The sequence below is a fragment of the Aulonocara sp. 'chitande type north' Nkhata Bay genome, linkage group LG10 (assembly GCF_057382095.1).
Source record: "Aulonocara sp. 'chitande type north' Nkhata Bay isolate Kocher_YH1m ecotype deep benthic linkage group LG10, A_spYH_male_GT1.1, whole genome shotgun sequence".
NCBI lineage: Eukaryota > Metazoa > Chordata > Actinopteri > Cichliformes > Cichlidae > Aulonocara > Aulonocara sp. 'chitande type north' Nkhata Bay.
Genome location: NC_141353.1, coordinates 8,418,486 through 8,433,659, shown reverse-complemented (window position 1 = coordinate 8,433,659; position 15,174 = coordinate 8,418,486). Strand labels below are relative to the sequence as shown.

The following is a 15,174-nucleotide window of genomic DNA, read 5'->3' as shown; positions in this document are numbered from 1 at the left end:
CTTGCCCTCAAACAACGCTTTGTAACTCGAAATCTATTTGGAGTATCGATATCATTCTTTCACCGTAAGAGACAGCAGGCTTTGGTGAACAATCATGGAAATTTTCAGGTCTCTGTGGAAATCCAACAAAAAGTTATGACGAGAGAAAAAAGTGGTTCATTTCCAGAGTTTGAAATCTGAAGAAATCTGAGCGAAGGACGAATTTCCTACCCTCAAACAAGTCCAACTCATTTCAGAACGGTAATAGGTGAGAAAGAAATTCTTGAATTGTGAGCGTCAGGGGTGTCTGAAGATATTCGGGGACAAGCCTCATGTCTTAACTTTGCTTCGTTAAGGAGATATGACGATTCGAATATGCCTCTCATTACAGAAATCCAGCGGTGATTTTGAACAAGCTCTCCATTCACTTTATATGGAGAGTTTTCTGACCTTGTGTTAGTCTGAGGAGATTTGCAAAAATTCTATAAATCCCACAACAATGATGGTGACATTTTCTGAAAGCCAGCAAAAATACCTACGTTTTGATGTATAATTTGTGGAAGTTGAGTGAAAATTGAGCAAGTAGCAGGAAGTTGTTCGGACATGAAGTGAAAATTGCAAAACCTTCAGTGGCACACTGGAAGCCAAGAGCATAGCAACCATAACAACACATGTATTTTGTGAAAAATCACAATTTTGCAACTCAAAACTTTAAGAGGCATAAAAGTAAAACAGTAAAAGATTTGAAAAAGCTGAATCATACCTGAATAGCCCAATAATTTGTGAACATTTTAAAGTTTGAATGGTTGTTCTAGGTGAAAATATGAGGAAGTAGTTAAGTTTCAAAAACAAGCAAATTTTAGCAGAATTGCTGAAGTTTCCCATTCATTTCAATGGGACAAATTAAAGGAAAAAAGTGGAATATTTTAAAAAGTATAATAGTTAAAAATAGCAAAAATCGTAGCGTAAATTAGCAGAAATAGCAGAATAGTTTAAAATTTGAACGGTGAAAATCGGCTGAAAATTGTGGAAGTAGTTAAGTGCCAAAAAGTGTACGGAAGCAACTAGAATAATAATAATAATAATAATAAAGAATAAAGAGAAACAGGAACTCAATAGTGTGGATGCTTAAAGCATCCACACAATAAAGAATAAAGAGAAACAGGAACTCAATAGTGTGGATGCTTAAAGCATCCACACAATTAAACAGAACACTGGTCAAAGAACATTATACCAAATCTTATTTTAATCTGTGTCACTATTCCAAAAAATGTTAACATTAACACATTAGGTGAAAAAAAATGTATTCATTACAGCATGTGATTTGAGTCCTCAGAATGCTCAAAAAGGTAATGCATTTCTGAAGTGAAATCTCCATGCAAAGAAGCAGAATACTGTCAAAGCATAGAGAGGTGTTCAACTATGAACTCCACACATACTTCTAATGCAGGTAAAAGAAAAAAAACAACAAAAAAAAACGCACCCATGGTAAATTGTGAAAATCCCAGGTGATTCCTGGCATAGAGTGACAAGCAGCATTTTGTTAAAATTATTATTTTCCCTAAAGTGTATACAGAAATTAATTTTTTTTCTTACCTGGGCCGTGGGCTCCAGAATGTTCTGAAGTCTTCTTCCTATTTGTCCTCCTCGCCTTTTGAAGACCTTTATTAGTTTGTCAGATAGCACATCTATCTGCAAGAGTAATATGGACTGCAGTGGCATGGTGGTAATGCGCTTAAACTCTGCATTTATCTAAAAAGAGAAGTTGTCACATAAAAATGCTGTCAAAATCTCAAATCTCACAAGGTTACATCCACACAAAGTTGTTATTTTTTGTCATATTACTATTTATTAGCTATGGGTCCCATGTTGCTGAGCAGTTCCATAGTTGCCCTTACTTCCATACCACCCACAGCCTGTTTGCAACCACAGCAGTTGCCTCCTTCTGGCCATTTTGCAGTTCTGCCAAATGACCCAGAAACTACATCTATTATTGTCATATACACATCAAGGTCTTTCATTAATACTTAGTTAAATTAGTTAATTTGACCTTTCCAGAAAATTTACCTTACAGAATGTGAGATAACATATGCAAATCTTCACTAGTAAATAAAAGAATGTTATTAAAACCTTAACTGTAACACCTCTATGTAACAACGCTAGAGAATTGTTCTGAAGCAACACCAATCTGCCCTTCAGCAGGGATAAGCACCATATATCGATACAGAAAAAATAAATTTAACGTATTTATATTGTCATTATTTTTATCTCTTTAAGCCCTCCTCTCAGTCTCTCTATAAATCAGTTAAAATAATTTGTTGGGTTTTTGTGTGTCTTTAACATGTTATCAGTACATTACATTCACTGCCCCAGAACATGAAATAAAGCCCCACGTCATGCACTTCCTCTCCTAATGAGTACTGCATAGGTGTCATGCCCTAAATAAACCGACTTTAGTGAAGACCCCCCCCCCCCCCCCCCAACACACACAGAGCCCACCCCATGGCAAACTAGCTTATTTAACTGTTTAACTAAAACATTTTAGGTACAACCAGTTAACTAAATGGACACAAGTTTGTTAGTCTGTATTCACTGAGAAAAAACAAGCGAATGTGACTGGGCACGCACTGAAAAAAGGCTAATGCACATAATATTGTCCCGCAGCTTAAGCTAGCATTATCGTTAGTTAACTTAAGGAATGACTTGTTTTTTCCATTATGTTGCTCAACAGCAATTCATGAGAAAAACTTCCCCATATAATGGATGTTCTCTTCGTTTCCTCTCAAACATGTAGTTTTCAGTTTACCTCGACAAAGTAAAGCTCAGCACCAAACGTTAACAAAGCAACGACAAAAAATGGCGGACCGCCACAGTGAATTTTCCCTCGTAGAACACACCCTGGGGGTGGAGTTTCAACAGAAAACATAACTATTTTCTGTGATTTTGATATGACTGGTTTTAAAAGACTGAACATCCTTCTAAAACAAGTGAAAGGCGTGAGACTTAATTATGTTTAGACCAAAAATATAAATGATTCATGTTGGATATATTTACTGTATTTTTACTAATTTAACAACCTCATCATTTCATTAGTCGCTTTATGCTATAGCATTACGCTTACATTAGCTTGAAGCTCAAGGTCGTCATTTTATTTAATTTCTTTTTCTGGGCTTACAAACAGGACACACAACATTTAGATAACCGTTACACTGAATCTTGGGTCTGTGTTGAGTCTTCCAGCTGCTGACTACAGAAGCTAGATTGACCTTTCAGCATGTTTATAGCGGTTGTGGCTATGTGCTGGTAATGTTACCATGTGTGAGCAGTCACATTGGCAGCAGACATGTTTCAACAAACTAGTCATATCCCAGCCCTACATTAGCTTGTTTAATGGTTAAGACACTGCAGGTACCACCACTTACTACAGACACCGATGCAAGTTTGTAATAGTCTGTTAATTTAGACTGAAAAAATATACAAACAATATTAACTCACATTATATATGTTAATTACTAATTTGCTTATCGCATAATTTCGGTTACCATTAGCTAACTGGAGCCTAACATTGGCCTTTCATGGTTTTCGATAAACAGCCCACATACCTGTAAAATAACAACACCCCAGTAAAAGTCCACATACAGTGGGTCAAAAAAGTATTTAGTCAGCCACCGATTGTGCAAGTTCCCCCACCTAAAATGATGACAGAGGTCAGTAATTTGCACCAGAGGTACACTTCAACTGTGAGAGACAGAATGTGAAAGAAAAATCCATGAATCCACATGGTAGGATTTGTAAAGAATTTATTCGTAAATCAGGGTGGAAAATAAGTATTTGGTCAATAACAAAAATACAACTCAATACTTTGTAACATAACCTTTGTTGGCAATAACAGCGGTCAAACGTTTACTATAGGTCTTTACCAGGTTTGCACACACAGTAGCTGGTATTTTGGCCCATTCCTCCATGCAGATCTTCTCGAGAGCAGTGATGTTTTGGGGCTGTCGCCGAGCAACACAGACTTTCAACTCCCGCCACAGATTTTCTATGGGGTTGAGGTCTGGAGACTGGCTAGGCCACTCCAGGACTTTCAAATGCTTCTTACGGAGCCACTCCTTTGTTGCCCGGGCGGTGTGTTTTGGATCATTGTCATGTTGGAAGAACCAGCCTCGTTTCATCTTCAAAGTTCTCACTGATGGAAGGAGGTTTTGGCTCAAAATCTCACGATACATGGCCCCATTCATTCTGTCCTTAACACGGATCAGTCGTCCTGTCCCCTTGGCAGAAAAACAGCCCCATAGCATGATGTTTCCACCCCCATGCTTCACAGTAGGTATGGTGTTCTTGGGATGCAACTCAGTATTCTTCTTCCTCCAAACACAACGAGTTGAGTTTATACCAAAAAGTTCTACTTTGGCTTCATCTGACCACATGACATTCTCCCAATCCTCTGCTGTATCATCCATGTGCTCTCTGGCAAACTTCAGACGGGCCTGGACATGCACTGGCTTCAGCAGCGGAACACGTCTGGCACTGCGGGATTTGATTCCCTGCCGTTGTAGTGTGTTACTGATGGTGACCTTTGTTACTTTGGTCCCAGCTCTCTGCAGGTCATTCACCAGCTCCCCCCGTGTGGTTCTGGGATCTTTGCTCACCGTTCTCATGATCATTTTGACCCCACGGGATGAGATCTTGCGTGGAGCCCCAGATCGAGGGAGATTATCAGTGGTCTTGTATGTCTTCCATTTTCTGATGATTGCTCCCACAGTTGATTTTTTCACACCAAGCTGCTTGCCTATTGTAGATTCACTCTTCCCAGTCTTTTGCAGGTCTACAATACTTTTCCTGGTGTCCTTCGAAAGCTCTTTGGTCTTGCCATGGCGGCGTTTGGAGTCTGACTGTTTGAGGCTGTGGACAGGTGTCTTTTATACAGATGATGAGTTCAAACAGGTGCCATTCATACAGGTAACGAGTGGGGGACAGAAAAGCTTCTTACAGAAGACGTTACAGGTCTGTGAGAGCCAGAGATTTTCCTTGTTTGAGGTGACCAAATACTTATTTTCCACCCTAATGTACGAATAAATTCTTTACAAATCCTACCATGTGGATTCATGGATTTTTTTTTTCACATTCTGTCTCTCACAGTTGAAGTGTACCTCTGGTGCAAATTACTGACCTCTGTCATCATTTTAGGTGGGGGAACTTGGACAATCGGTGGCTGACTAAATACTTTTTTGCCCCACTGTATATAAAGGGTCTACACTCTTTCTCACTGGTGTGTTAGCTTTAAAATCGTATTTACCTTCAAGTGTAAAACTCCAGATGGTAGTAGATTTTCCAAAGCGAGAGACAAAAATGGCGGACAGTGCAACCGATTTTTCCTTTCCAGGGGGCGGAGCTTGAGGATAAAACACGACTAACTTGTTTCTTTTCAACATGATTTGTTCTAAAAGAATGAATATTCTTAAAGAATATGTGAAAATTAAAAGACAAAAATATGTTTAGATGTGAAATTTAAATTAGTCATGCTGGATATATGAAGTAATTCTATGCAAATTCAACAACCACCCTATTGCATTTTTTTCAGTGTGGGTCGCAGTGGTGGAAAATAGAGTTGTCTGGCTTTAATACCTTCTCCTCTCTTGGTAGTGGATCATTTGTCTCCTTGGGTCACTTCTTCTATGGTGAGTTAGATTGCTTCACTTCCTTGAAACATTTTTTCAGACTTCAGGGTGATGAATCATCAGATTACTCCCTTGTAAGAAGCGCCCACCCACACTCACTAGCAAAATGAGACGTGTTGAATTGGAAGCAAGAATTTCAGCATTTTCCTACTAGTGGGGTTAGTGAGCTAGTTGGTGCTAATTTAATAGGGACATACTGTACTTTACTACACCATAAACATATTAACACTCACAGTGTAAGTGACTTTGAAAGTTTTTAGTGGGGCACCTGATTTAAAATTTATAATTTAATGCAAACCGAGAGACATCCCAATTACATCTCACTTGGGACACATGATTCGAAGTCTCTTTTGTGCCAACAAATATCTCAGCATGTTTCTTTTTCAAGTACCCAACTATACCCCAAATCTACAATGTGGACATTGGGAAATTATGATTTAGAGTGTGAGTTGATAGAAAAATGGTGTTGTTTTATAATTATCAGCGCTTCCTTTATAGAAACTGATTGAATGGGAGGTGATGAAATTTGTCATGAGATTCATGATGCTGTGATCAGCAGTTTGTACATGTCTGCTTAAGTCAGACCAAACCCACAGGCCTCAGACAGGAAGTAGTGTCTTCCTGGTCAGTTAAGTTTGATTTTCATCTGCCTCCACTCTGGTTCTTGGATGAGCTCATGGCAGAGATCTCTTAATATCTGAATTATAGGTGAGTACATTTTTTGTTCCCACATCCTTGACTTAAAACACCTGTTCATTACTGTAAAATAATGTTGAATTAAACTTTTCAGTTTCTTTAAGACAAATAGGTCTCAGTTCCTGTTTAACATCTTTGCACATTTTTGATGACGCAGATCTATTCAGAGACTTGCTACATCCCTATTTAATGCACTGTTTTCAAAGCTGTAGTTTTGGGTAATGGACCTGTTAAACTTTAAACTTAATCAAAAATTAAAGTAAAAGATTCTTTTCTGTCTCAATTCTGTATCATCCAAACAAGTCATAATACCTACCAGACCCACTCTGAGTCTTATTCTGAGTTTTCTTTTTCTAACTGTAACCAAATGTTTTCTAATGCACCACTTCTTGGGTTTCTTTCTACAATAATTTAAAGTCTCTTCTTATGAAGTAAAGTTTATTGAAATAGCGTGAGTAATTTAAAGAAATACATTCATTTCTTATATAATTTCAATTGAAAAAGTACAGGGTCTCTACAGTAGCCTTTAATGCTTGGATGAGAAGCGGTAACCAAAACGTTTGTTTGGACTAGTGCTTGCATTATATTCATATATTTCTTTTCTCTTTTTTTTAAACATAAAATTAACAAGTCACATTAGATAGTAACAGATATTAATAAAATATTAGATAAAGAATTCATTAATTTCAATGTTTTTTTCTTTATATTTACAATACAGCAAAAAATACAGTATAATTACTGACACAGTACACTGCACTTGCTCCCAATTTTGTTCCATTACATTTCTCGTGTCTGTGTTTACCAGATTATATGTGCAACTTATTTTCCCTGTCAGCCGGTGATCGGCTGTGATCAGCTGATCACGGGGCCGGGGTTAAAAGAGAGACGCCACCCACCTGTTCGCCGCTCAGACATCAGTATCTTCTTGTCAGGAGCTCCGAAACTCTGCCGACGTCAGTCTCCGCCTGATTCAGCAACTGTGAGTGAGAATCCCTTTCAATCCTTTTTCTCTTCCCGGCTCCGCTCGCTCTCTGTCTGTAACGACAGTTCCGAAGCCACGCTTCGTGCACTGGTCATTACTAGAATAACTGCGTGTCTGCTCCAAACCCACCGCTAGCCTTCGCCGCGCTTGGGTCTAGCCAGCACGCCACACGGGCGCGCCGAATTACTGTGTGTGATCCGCCCGGCCGTGACATTCCCCATTCAACAGTAGCAGACTTTATGCTTTGATTAGATTTTTTTTAATGACAATTATATTTATATAGTACTATATTACATCAAAACTGTATGTCGTTAGCACAGAAAATAAAGAAACACAAAAAGTAAGTTTACAATCCCGTAAGGCAGTGAAAAACATCAGAATGAAACAAAAACAGAACAGAACAAAAAAACGTAAATAAAAAGGTTTTTGAATGTCCACAATCCCTGAATGGTAAATGGCCTGTATTTGTATAGCACTTCACTTAGTCCCTAAGGACCCCAAAGCGTTTTACACTACATTCAGTCATCCACCCATTCACACACACATTCACACACTGGTGATGTCAGCTACACTGTAGCCACAGACACCCTGGGGCGCACTGACAGAGGCGAAGCTGCTGGACACTGGCACCACCGGGCCCTCTTGACCACCACCAGTAGGCAACGGGTGAAGTGTCTTGCCCAAGGACACAACAACCGAGACTGTTGGAGCCGGGGCTCGAACCGGCAACTTTCCGATTACAAGACGAACTGCCAACTCTTGAGCCACGATCGCCCGAAAACAACTTGGAAGCATACTTTTTTCTGATTCTGGTAGCAGTTCAAAGATCTCAAGCTTATTAGTTTGTGAAGAGATTTTAGATCATCAGAGAAAAGTGAGGACAAACAGCTATCTGTCATATTCATAAGAATGGTGGAATATAGAGTTATTCTTTATGACAGCACCAAGTCGGAGCATGTACATGTTAAACAGTAATGGACCAAGGACAGACCCTTGAGGAACCCCTGAATAAAGTTTTATTTTTTCAAATCTAAAACTGATGACTGAAAAATAAACACTTCCACCCTTTGGATACGATGTGAGCCAATCACCACATAGAACCACTAGAAACCACGTAGAATCACTAGTGATCAATCTTTGCTCACTAGTGATTCTATGTGGTTTTTCTTGAAGTGGTGTGGTTACCTCACATATAAAGGAGGCAGGGAAAATGTCTGACTTTAGGAAGATGTTAAACTTCTTTTAGATCTTCAGATTATTATCAGTAGTATTAAAAGCAGTAGTAGTATTAATAGTTTATCAGGGATTAATCGATTATCAGTGAATAAAATAAAAGCAGAATTAGACTGGTTATTGTTTACCAGTTGGGAGATGTAGGATTGTCTGGCTGATTTGTTTTTCAGTGTTACAGCAGTAGATTTTTTTATAGACTATAAAATTGGTTTGTAAATTGTGGATTGCATACATTAATAGATTTTTACAGGAGTGATGTGGTCAATAGTTTGATAAATTGCATGAAAGTTGTCCATCATTTAATCACATAATAACAGGACAAGTAATGTGCAATTTGAAAAAGGTTCACTATTTTCTTTCAAACAGCCATATCACAGTCTAACAGGAGGATATAAGATAAGATAAAACTTTATTAATCCCTCGGGTGGGTTCCTCTGGGAAATTCGGATATATAGTACTTGTTATGGGTGGGATGGGGGGTTCATGAGGAGCAGCCCCAAAAGCAGACTTGGGAGAGAAAACGAAGTATAACAAAAGGCGAGCTCTTTATTTAAGGCTGATATCCAAGCAGAAAAACAAGGCAAGGCAAACTGAGGCAAAAGACTGAACTGAAACCTAAACTGGGATCAACTAAAGCTAAACATGTAAACTATGACATGAACATGAACATGGCCTGAACAGGATCATGCAAAACTATGACATGAGGTAAGCAAACAAGAGCATGACCATGATGTCATGATCCTGGGTCATTTGATCCACCGTTTTGAATTTTAATGTATTTTGACGTTTATGGTTTATTTTTAAGTTCTTCAGGTTATCTAAGTTCATTTCTATTATGCTTGGGTTGCCGTTATAGTTAGTTTTTTCTGAGATTCCCCTCGTGTCTTCACCCCTGTGATTATGTCTCAAGTCTGACAAGACAAATTACACAGAGGAGAAGAAAAGTCTAATAACTAAGGAGACATAGTAAACAAAGTAAAGTAAAATTTAGTAAAAATATAGTAAGACAGCAGGAATAACGTCAACACTTTATAATGTCAAAAACTTTATGTTAAAACAAGTGACTTATGACAAGGAAATCACAAAGGAAATACAGTGGTCTCTCGCTATATCGCGGTTCGCCCGCCTAGCTGTTTCGTGGATTCTTTTTGTGTGCAATTTTGCATGCTTTTTTTTTGTACAGCACATTGTGTGCTGCGTCCTGATCGGCTGTACACCAAGCTAAGCACTAAGCTTGTCAAAGTTACATAAATCTTCGATCGCTAGCAGTGTGACTCTGAAGTTCTGTACTGTATGTTTGTAGGTTTTCTCTCCAAGAAACACATCAATGTCGATGAAACTCTACTCCCATGTTCAGATCCTGAAAACAGGGTTTGATATTTGATTTCATTCTATAATACTAGACATATTGTTGTATGAAGGTTTGAACTTTGACAGTGTATAAAATAAAAGAGAAAAGTGTTAAAATGTTCATGCGTGTTTGAAAAAAGTGTATAAAGTGTGTAGTGAGGGGTTTTGCAGCCTTAAAACATATATAATAATTGTAAAAACAAAAGCTGGCTACTTTGTGGATTTCATTGCGGGTCATTTTTGGAACATAAGTCCCGCGATAAAAATGAGGGATCACTCTAATAAAAGTTTATGATGATCATAATTTTTCTGAACATCACAAAAATATATTTCATAACTTGTTAATAATCAATTATCATATGACCACAAAATATGATCACTAATAATATGCCAATAGCATCGGGTGATGACTATAGGTGTTAAGACGGAAATTAAAACGATGGAACAATAATTCATAATGCTGTGCTGTTGCCATTTTAAGGAAAAAAAAAATTTTTTAGACCAAAATGTCTTTTTAAACAGCTGTTTTTGTGTGGTTGTGTGTTTGTAAGAAAATCTGTTGTCACGGTTCTGGGTCAGTATTGACCCAGCATTCTGAGTTCTGGTCTATTTCTGAATGAACGTTTTGTTTCTCTGGTGTTTTGTTGATGATGATGATTATTATTGTTTGAGTTCTATGTGTTATATTCGGTATGCCTGCTTATGAGTCTACGTCTGTGTCTCTGTCTGTCGTGTGCTTCCTGTTTTATTTTGTAGGTCTGTGTCCCATGTCAGTGCGTTCAGCTTTGTGCTCTCCCTGTATCATCAGTGTAATCAGCGTCAGCCGTGTCTCCCAGCTGTTTCCTCTTCGCTCCGTTCACCTCTTGTATTTAGTGTCTGTGTCTTCCCCTACTCGGTGTCGCGTCGTTAACGTCTGTTCATCCTCTTACCTCCTCCATGCTGTGTGTTTGTCATGTTCCGGTTCTCCAGCACCACTGTTTGTAAGTTTTTGTTCAGTTTTGTGAGTCATAGTTTATAGTCATAGCTCATGGTTTTGAAGTCTAAGGTGTTGTCATTTAGACCCAGAGTGGCTGCTGTGTGAAGATGCACCTGATTCTCAGAGTCAGGTGCATGCTGAGCATGCTGAGTTAGACATTGTGTAAGCCTTTGTAAGTTGATTCAGATTCTTTTTGAATGAAACTTTATTAGGTATTGTTTGTCTAAAAAAGAAACATTTGCTTAAAATGACCACAGCACACCATTATTATTATTGAGTCATTTAAATTTCCATCTCACTATACACACACACACACACACACACACACACACACACACACACATATATAGATAGATATATAGATAGATAGATATAGAGAGAGATAGATAGATATATATATACACACACACACACACACACACACACACACACACACATATATAGATAGATATATAGATAGATAGATATAGAGAGAGATAGATAGATATATATATACACACACACACACACACACACACACACACACACACACACAGAAAAAGAGAAACAAAGTAGAAGAACATATTGCAAATTGTTTGGTCTGAGTAGAGTGAGTGTGATGAGGGATAGTCAGACCATGGCTCAGACTGGTGGGTGGGATAGTGATTTAAGTGTACTAACTGTGTTTTTCCTCCATATATCAAATTAGTTTTCAGCCATGGGAGACTGGTCTTACCTGCTGACACTGCTACACAAGGTCCAATCTCATTCAACTATAGTGGGCAAGATCTGGATGAGCGTCCTCTTCCTGTTCCGGATCTTTGTCCTAGGTGCTGCTGCAGACAATGTTTGGGCAGATGAAGTGTCAGAGTTCTACTGTGACACTCAGGAACCAGGATGTGAACATGCTTGCTACAACTGGAAGTTTCCAATATCCTTTGTACATTACTGGGTCCTGCAGATCACCTTTGTGTCAACTCCTACCCTTGTCTTTCTGGGATATGCTGTACACATAATTCATAAAGAGAAAAAAATGATGGAACAGCTGCAGGATGGTGTTGATGGAATTAAATTAAAGAAACGTAAATATACGGATGATCGTGGAAAGGTGAAGTTAAAAGGGACACTCTTTTGCACGTATGTGACACAGCTCTTTTTAAAGATCTTCCTGGAAGTTGGATTTAGTGTGAGCCAGTTTTTTATCTTTGGTTCTCCATTCATTCACTTAAAGTTCCACTGTAAAATGTCTCCTTGCGCCGAAATGGCTGGTGCCCAGTGTATGGTCTCCCGTCCCACAGAGAAAACGATCTTTATCTTTTTTATGCTTGCAGTTTCAGGCATTTCAGTACTCCTGAATATAATGGAGATCATTTACTTGTGCTGTACAAGGAGAAGAGATAACAGGAAACAGTTTTTATGTGAACAGCATGAACTCAGTTCACAGTACCAGCCATTCAGTGGAGCTGGCCAAAACACAAATCGCCCTCATGGAGGAGTTCCATTGTTCACTCCGCCAGCTCGTGCTAAGACGGGACTCAGCGCTAATGAGAACCACAGTGATTCCATCGTTAAAGAGAAGGATACCTGACAGAAAGGATCTCTGAGTAATTATACATAATCATTTGACAGAATCTGCTCTTATTGAACTTTTTGTAACTAACTTTAAACATAAGAGCCTTGTATGATGATTAGCAATATGAATTATTTCTGTTATGCATTGTTCAGAAATCTGTTTTTTTTAATCCACTTTAAAAATATTTAACAATCATTAATAAAAAACTGATTATCATTCCACACTCTTCTTTGTACACTGACACTGGGCAGGATAGCCTATATTCTTGAAAGAAGGAAAAAGAATGTGGCTTAATTGCACAAGGCTGCTGATGTTCACTCCTCAGAGTTCCAACTCGAAATAAGTTCCCGGCTGACTCTACATCCCTTTATACCCTTCCCTCTTTTCAAACTTGTATTAACCCTATCTGTGTAAACTCTTTTTAAGATTCCCTGCATATTTCAATTTAAACGTCGTAAAATCTATTGTTTTTAATATGTAACACTTTTAACTGTATTTGTTTTGTGTAAAATATTTTTTGGTGTAAATAAAATGTTTTTAATATTGTACCATATTATAAGCCTTTTTGAATAGAGTGATGTTGATGGGTTAGGAAGAAAGAAAATGGGGGCTCTGTTGCTGAAGGAAACTGGGCACCAATGCACGGGCCATCCTTGCTCCTGACTCAAGGACCCATGTCCCATACTTGCTGCCCTGGAAAACGGGTTTCTTTCACATCCTGAGTCTGAAGTACAGGGAGAGAGGGAAAGAGAGAGAGAGAGGGTTGAGTTTGGGGTCTAGGGTCATCCCAGCAAAGGGTTAGGAGAAGGTAAGATGGGTTAGGGGGAGGGGGACTGAGCCTGCCACCTCTGTGAGGCAGGAAACGCACGGGCCATCCCTCCCGAAGGAAACCCACCCTGCTGGATGTCCCGATTACGGGAAAGCCTCCGCCTTTTCCCATATCGGACAACGGTCCAATCACCTGAGGCCATCCGGTCCTCAGTTTTAAGTCAGTGTGTGTGCTTGTCCTTTTGTGTTGTGTTTTATACTGTTGTCGTTTCTGTGTTTTGGGTTCGCCTTTGGTATCTAAATAATTATAACTCCAATGTGAGTTTTTATGAGGCGAGAAATCAATATATAAATTGAAAAAGAAAAAAAAATCAATTTTAAAAAGGAAAAAAAATGAAAGAAAAATTAAAACAAGTTTTTATTAATTAATCAATTAGATCAAAAAAATGGTGTGCCGTACGCGCAACGTTTCGACCCTATACGGGTCTTCCTCAGGCGCTTGGCACACAAAAAGCTGAAGAAATGAGGCTGTATTGCACAAGGCTGTGGCTACTGATGTTCACTCCTCAGAGTCCAGATTCGAAATGAGCTCCAGGCTGACTCCACCTTCCTTTTATACCCTCCCCTCTGTGTGTGTTTCTTTTTGTTTTTAACCAAACCTTTTCAGTTGTGTTGTATTGAAGCCTATATTATCCTGTGTATACAAACCATTTTTAAGATTCGAGTGTATATATATGAATTTGAATATTGTGGAATCCCTTGTTTTAAACATTTAATGCTTTTAACCGTATTTGTTTTGTGTAAATAAATAAACTGTTTTTTAACATTTTGCCCTATTATATGCCGTCTTAAATATAATTCTGTTAATGTTCCACACTATGAAATTGTATTGGAAAAAATGCTGTTGTTTTTAATTTGCTGTTTTTAACAATTTACGTGATTCCACGGTTTTTAATGTAGAAATCATGGTTAGGGTTAGAATTGAGATAGGGGAGGGGGTACAGGGTATAGTTAGGTGTTGAGGTAAGACCAGGCCCGGCTATTGCCGGAGCCTGGGGTGCACGGTCCATCAATGGGATTGGGAACGGTGCCCCCTATTCAAAAAATTACCCTTAGCGGGTGTAGTGCACTGCCGTTGGGCCATCGCGACGTTTCGGCTGGGTATAGCCTTCCTCAGGCTGGCCCAACGTCTCTCTGTGTTTCTGTTTCTGTCTTTCTGTTGCCACTCAGGGCCTTTTATACTAGGCTGTCTCCGCCCCTTTTTTTTCAGACATTTCTTTTTTCTAATTCTTTTCTTTGTCTTTTCTGTTTCTCAGTTTTTACGTGACTCTCCCTTTTTCTATCTTTCTCTGTGTTTCGTCTTTCAACTTTCCTTCTTGTCTTTTACGTGACTTTCCTTAACTTTTTCTGTTTCTTAATTTTTTCTGTGCTCAGTTTCACCTGCTTTACTTTTCTTTTTCATGTCTGTTTGTCTTCTTATTCTCAGTTTTACCTGCTTTACTTTTCTTACGTTTTCATTTCTATTTTTCTTCTTAGTTCTTTCTTATTCTCAGTTTTACCTGCTTTACTTTTCTTACGTTTTCATTTCTATTTTTCTTATTCTCTTTAAGTGTTCTTATCTGTCTTTGTGTTCTTTACGTGACTTTAGGGGTTAGGGTAGGTAAGGGGAATGAAACTCCTCCCTGCACGAGGAGGGCAGGAGTGGTGCACGGGCCATACCGTGACCCTTCCCGCGGCCCACCACGTTATCGCCACTCCGTCTTCCGTGTCCGTCACTCTCCAGGTCCAAATTCAGGTAAGTACCTTCCTTAATTAGGCTTCTCAGGTAAGTACCACATTTTAATTGTTTTATTAACCAAATTGTTCTAATTTTTCCTTTTTCTTTTAGGTTGTCAATTGTTTTTAATTGTTTTTACGGTATTTGTAATAAATTTTGTATTTTCCCAATGAATTTTGT

At 38.6% G+C, this 15,174-nt stretch overlaps 1 protein-coding gene across 2 annotated transcripts; it reads left to right on the top strand.

The window, feature by feature from the left end:
• The first annotated feature begins 6,269 nt into the window (after positions 1-6,269).
• LOC147320138 (gap junction Cx32.2 protein-like) lies at positions 6,270-14,138 on the top strand. 2 transcript variants are annotated; one of them, XM_086307967.1, is made up of 2 exons: positions 6,270-6,368; positions 11,586-14,137. In XM_086307967.1, exon 2 carries the CDS (start codon positions 11,595-11,597, stop codon positions 12,462-12,464), a length of 870 nt encoding a protein of 289 aa, XP_086164093.1. In that variant the 5' UTR covers positions 6,270-6,368; positions 11,586-11,594; the 3' UTR covers positions 12,465-14,137. The 2 variants fall into 2 exon arrangements, with proteins under 2 accessions (XP_086164093.1, XP_086164092.1); XM_086307966.1 differs by lacking the exon at positions 6,270-6,368 and adding an exon at positions 9,079-10,901 and having other exon boundaries at positions 11,586-14,138.
• Positions 14,139-15,174: the final 1,036 nt, after the last annotated feature.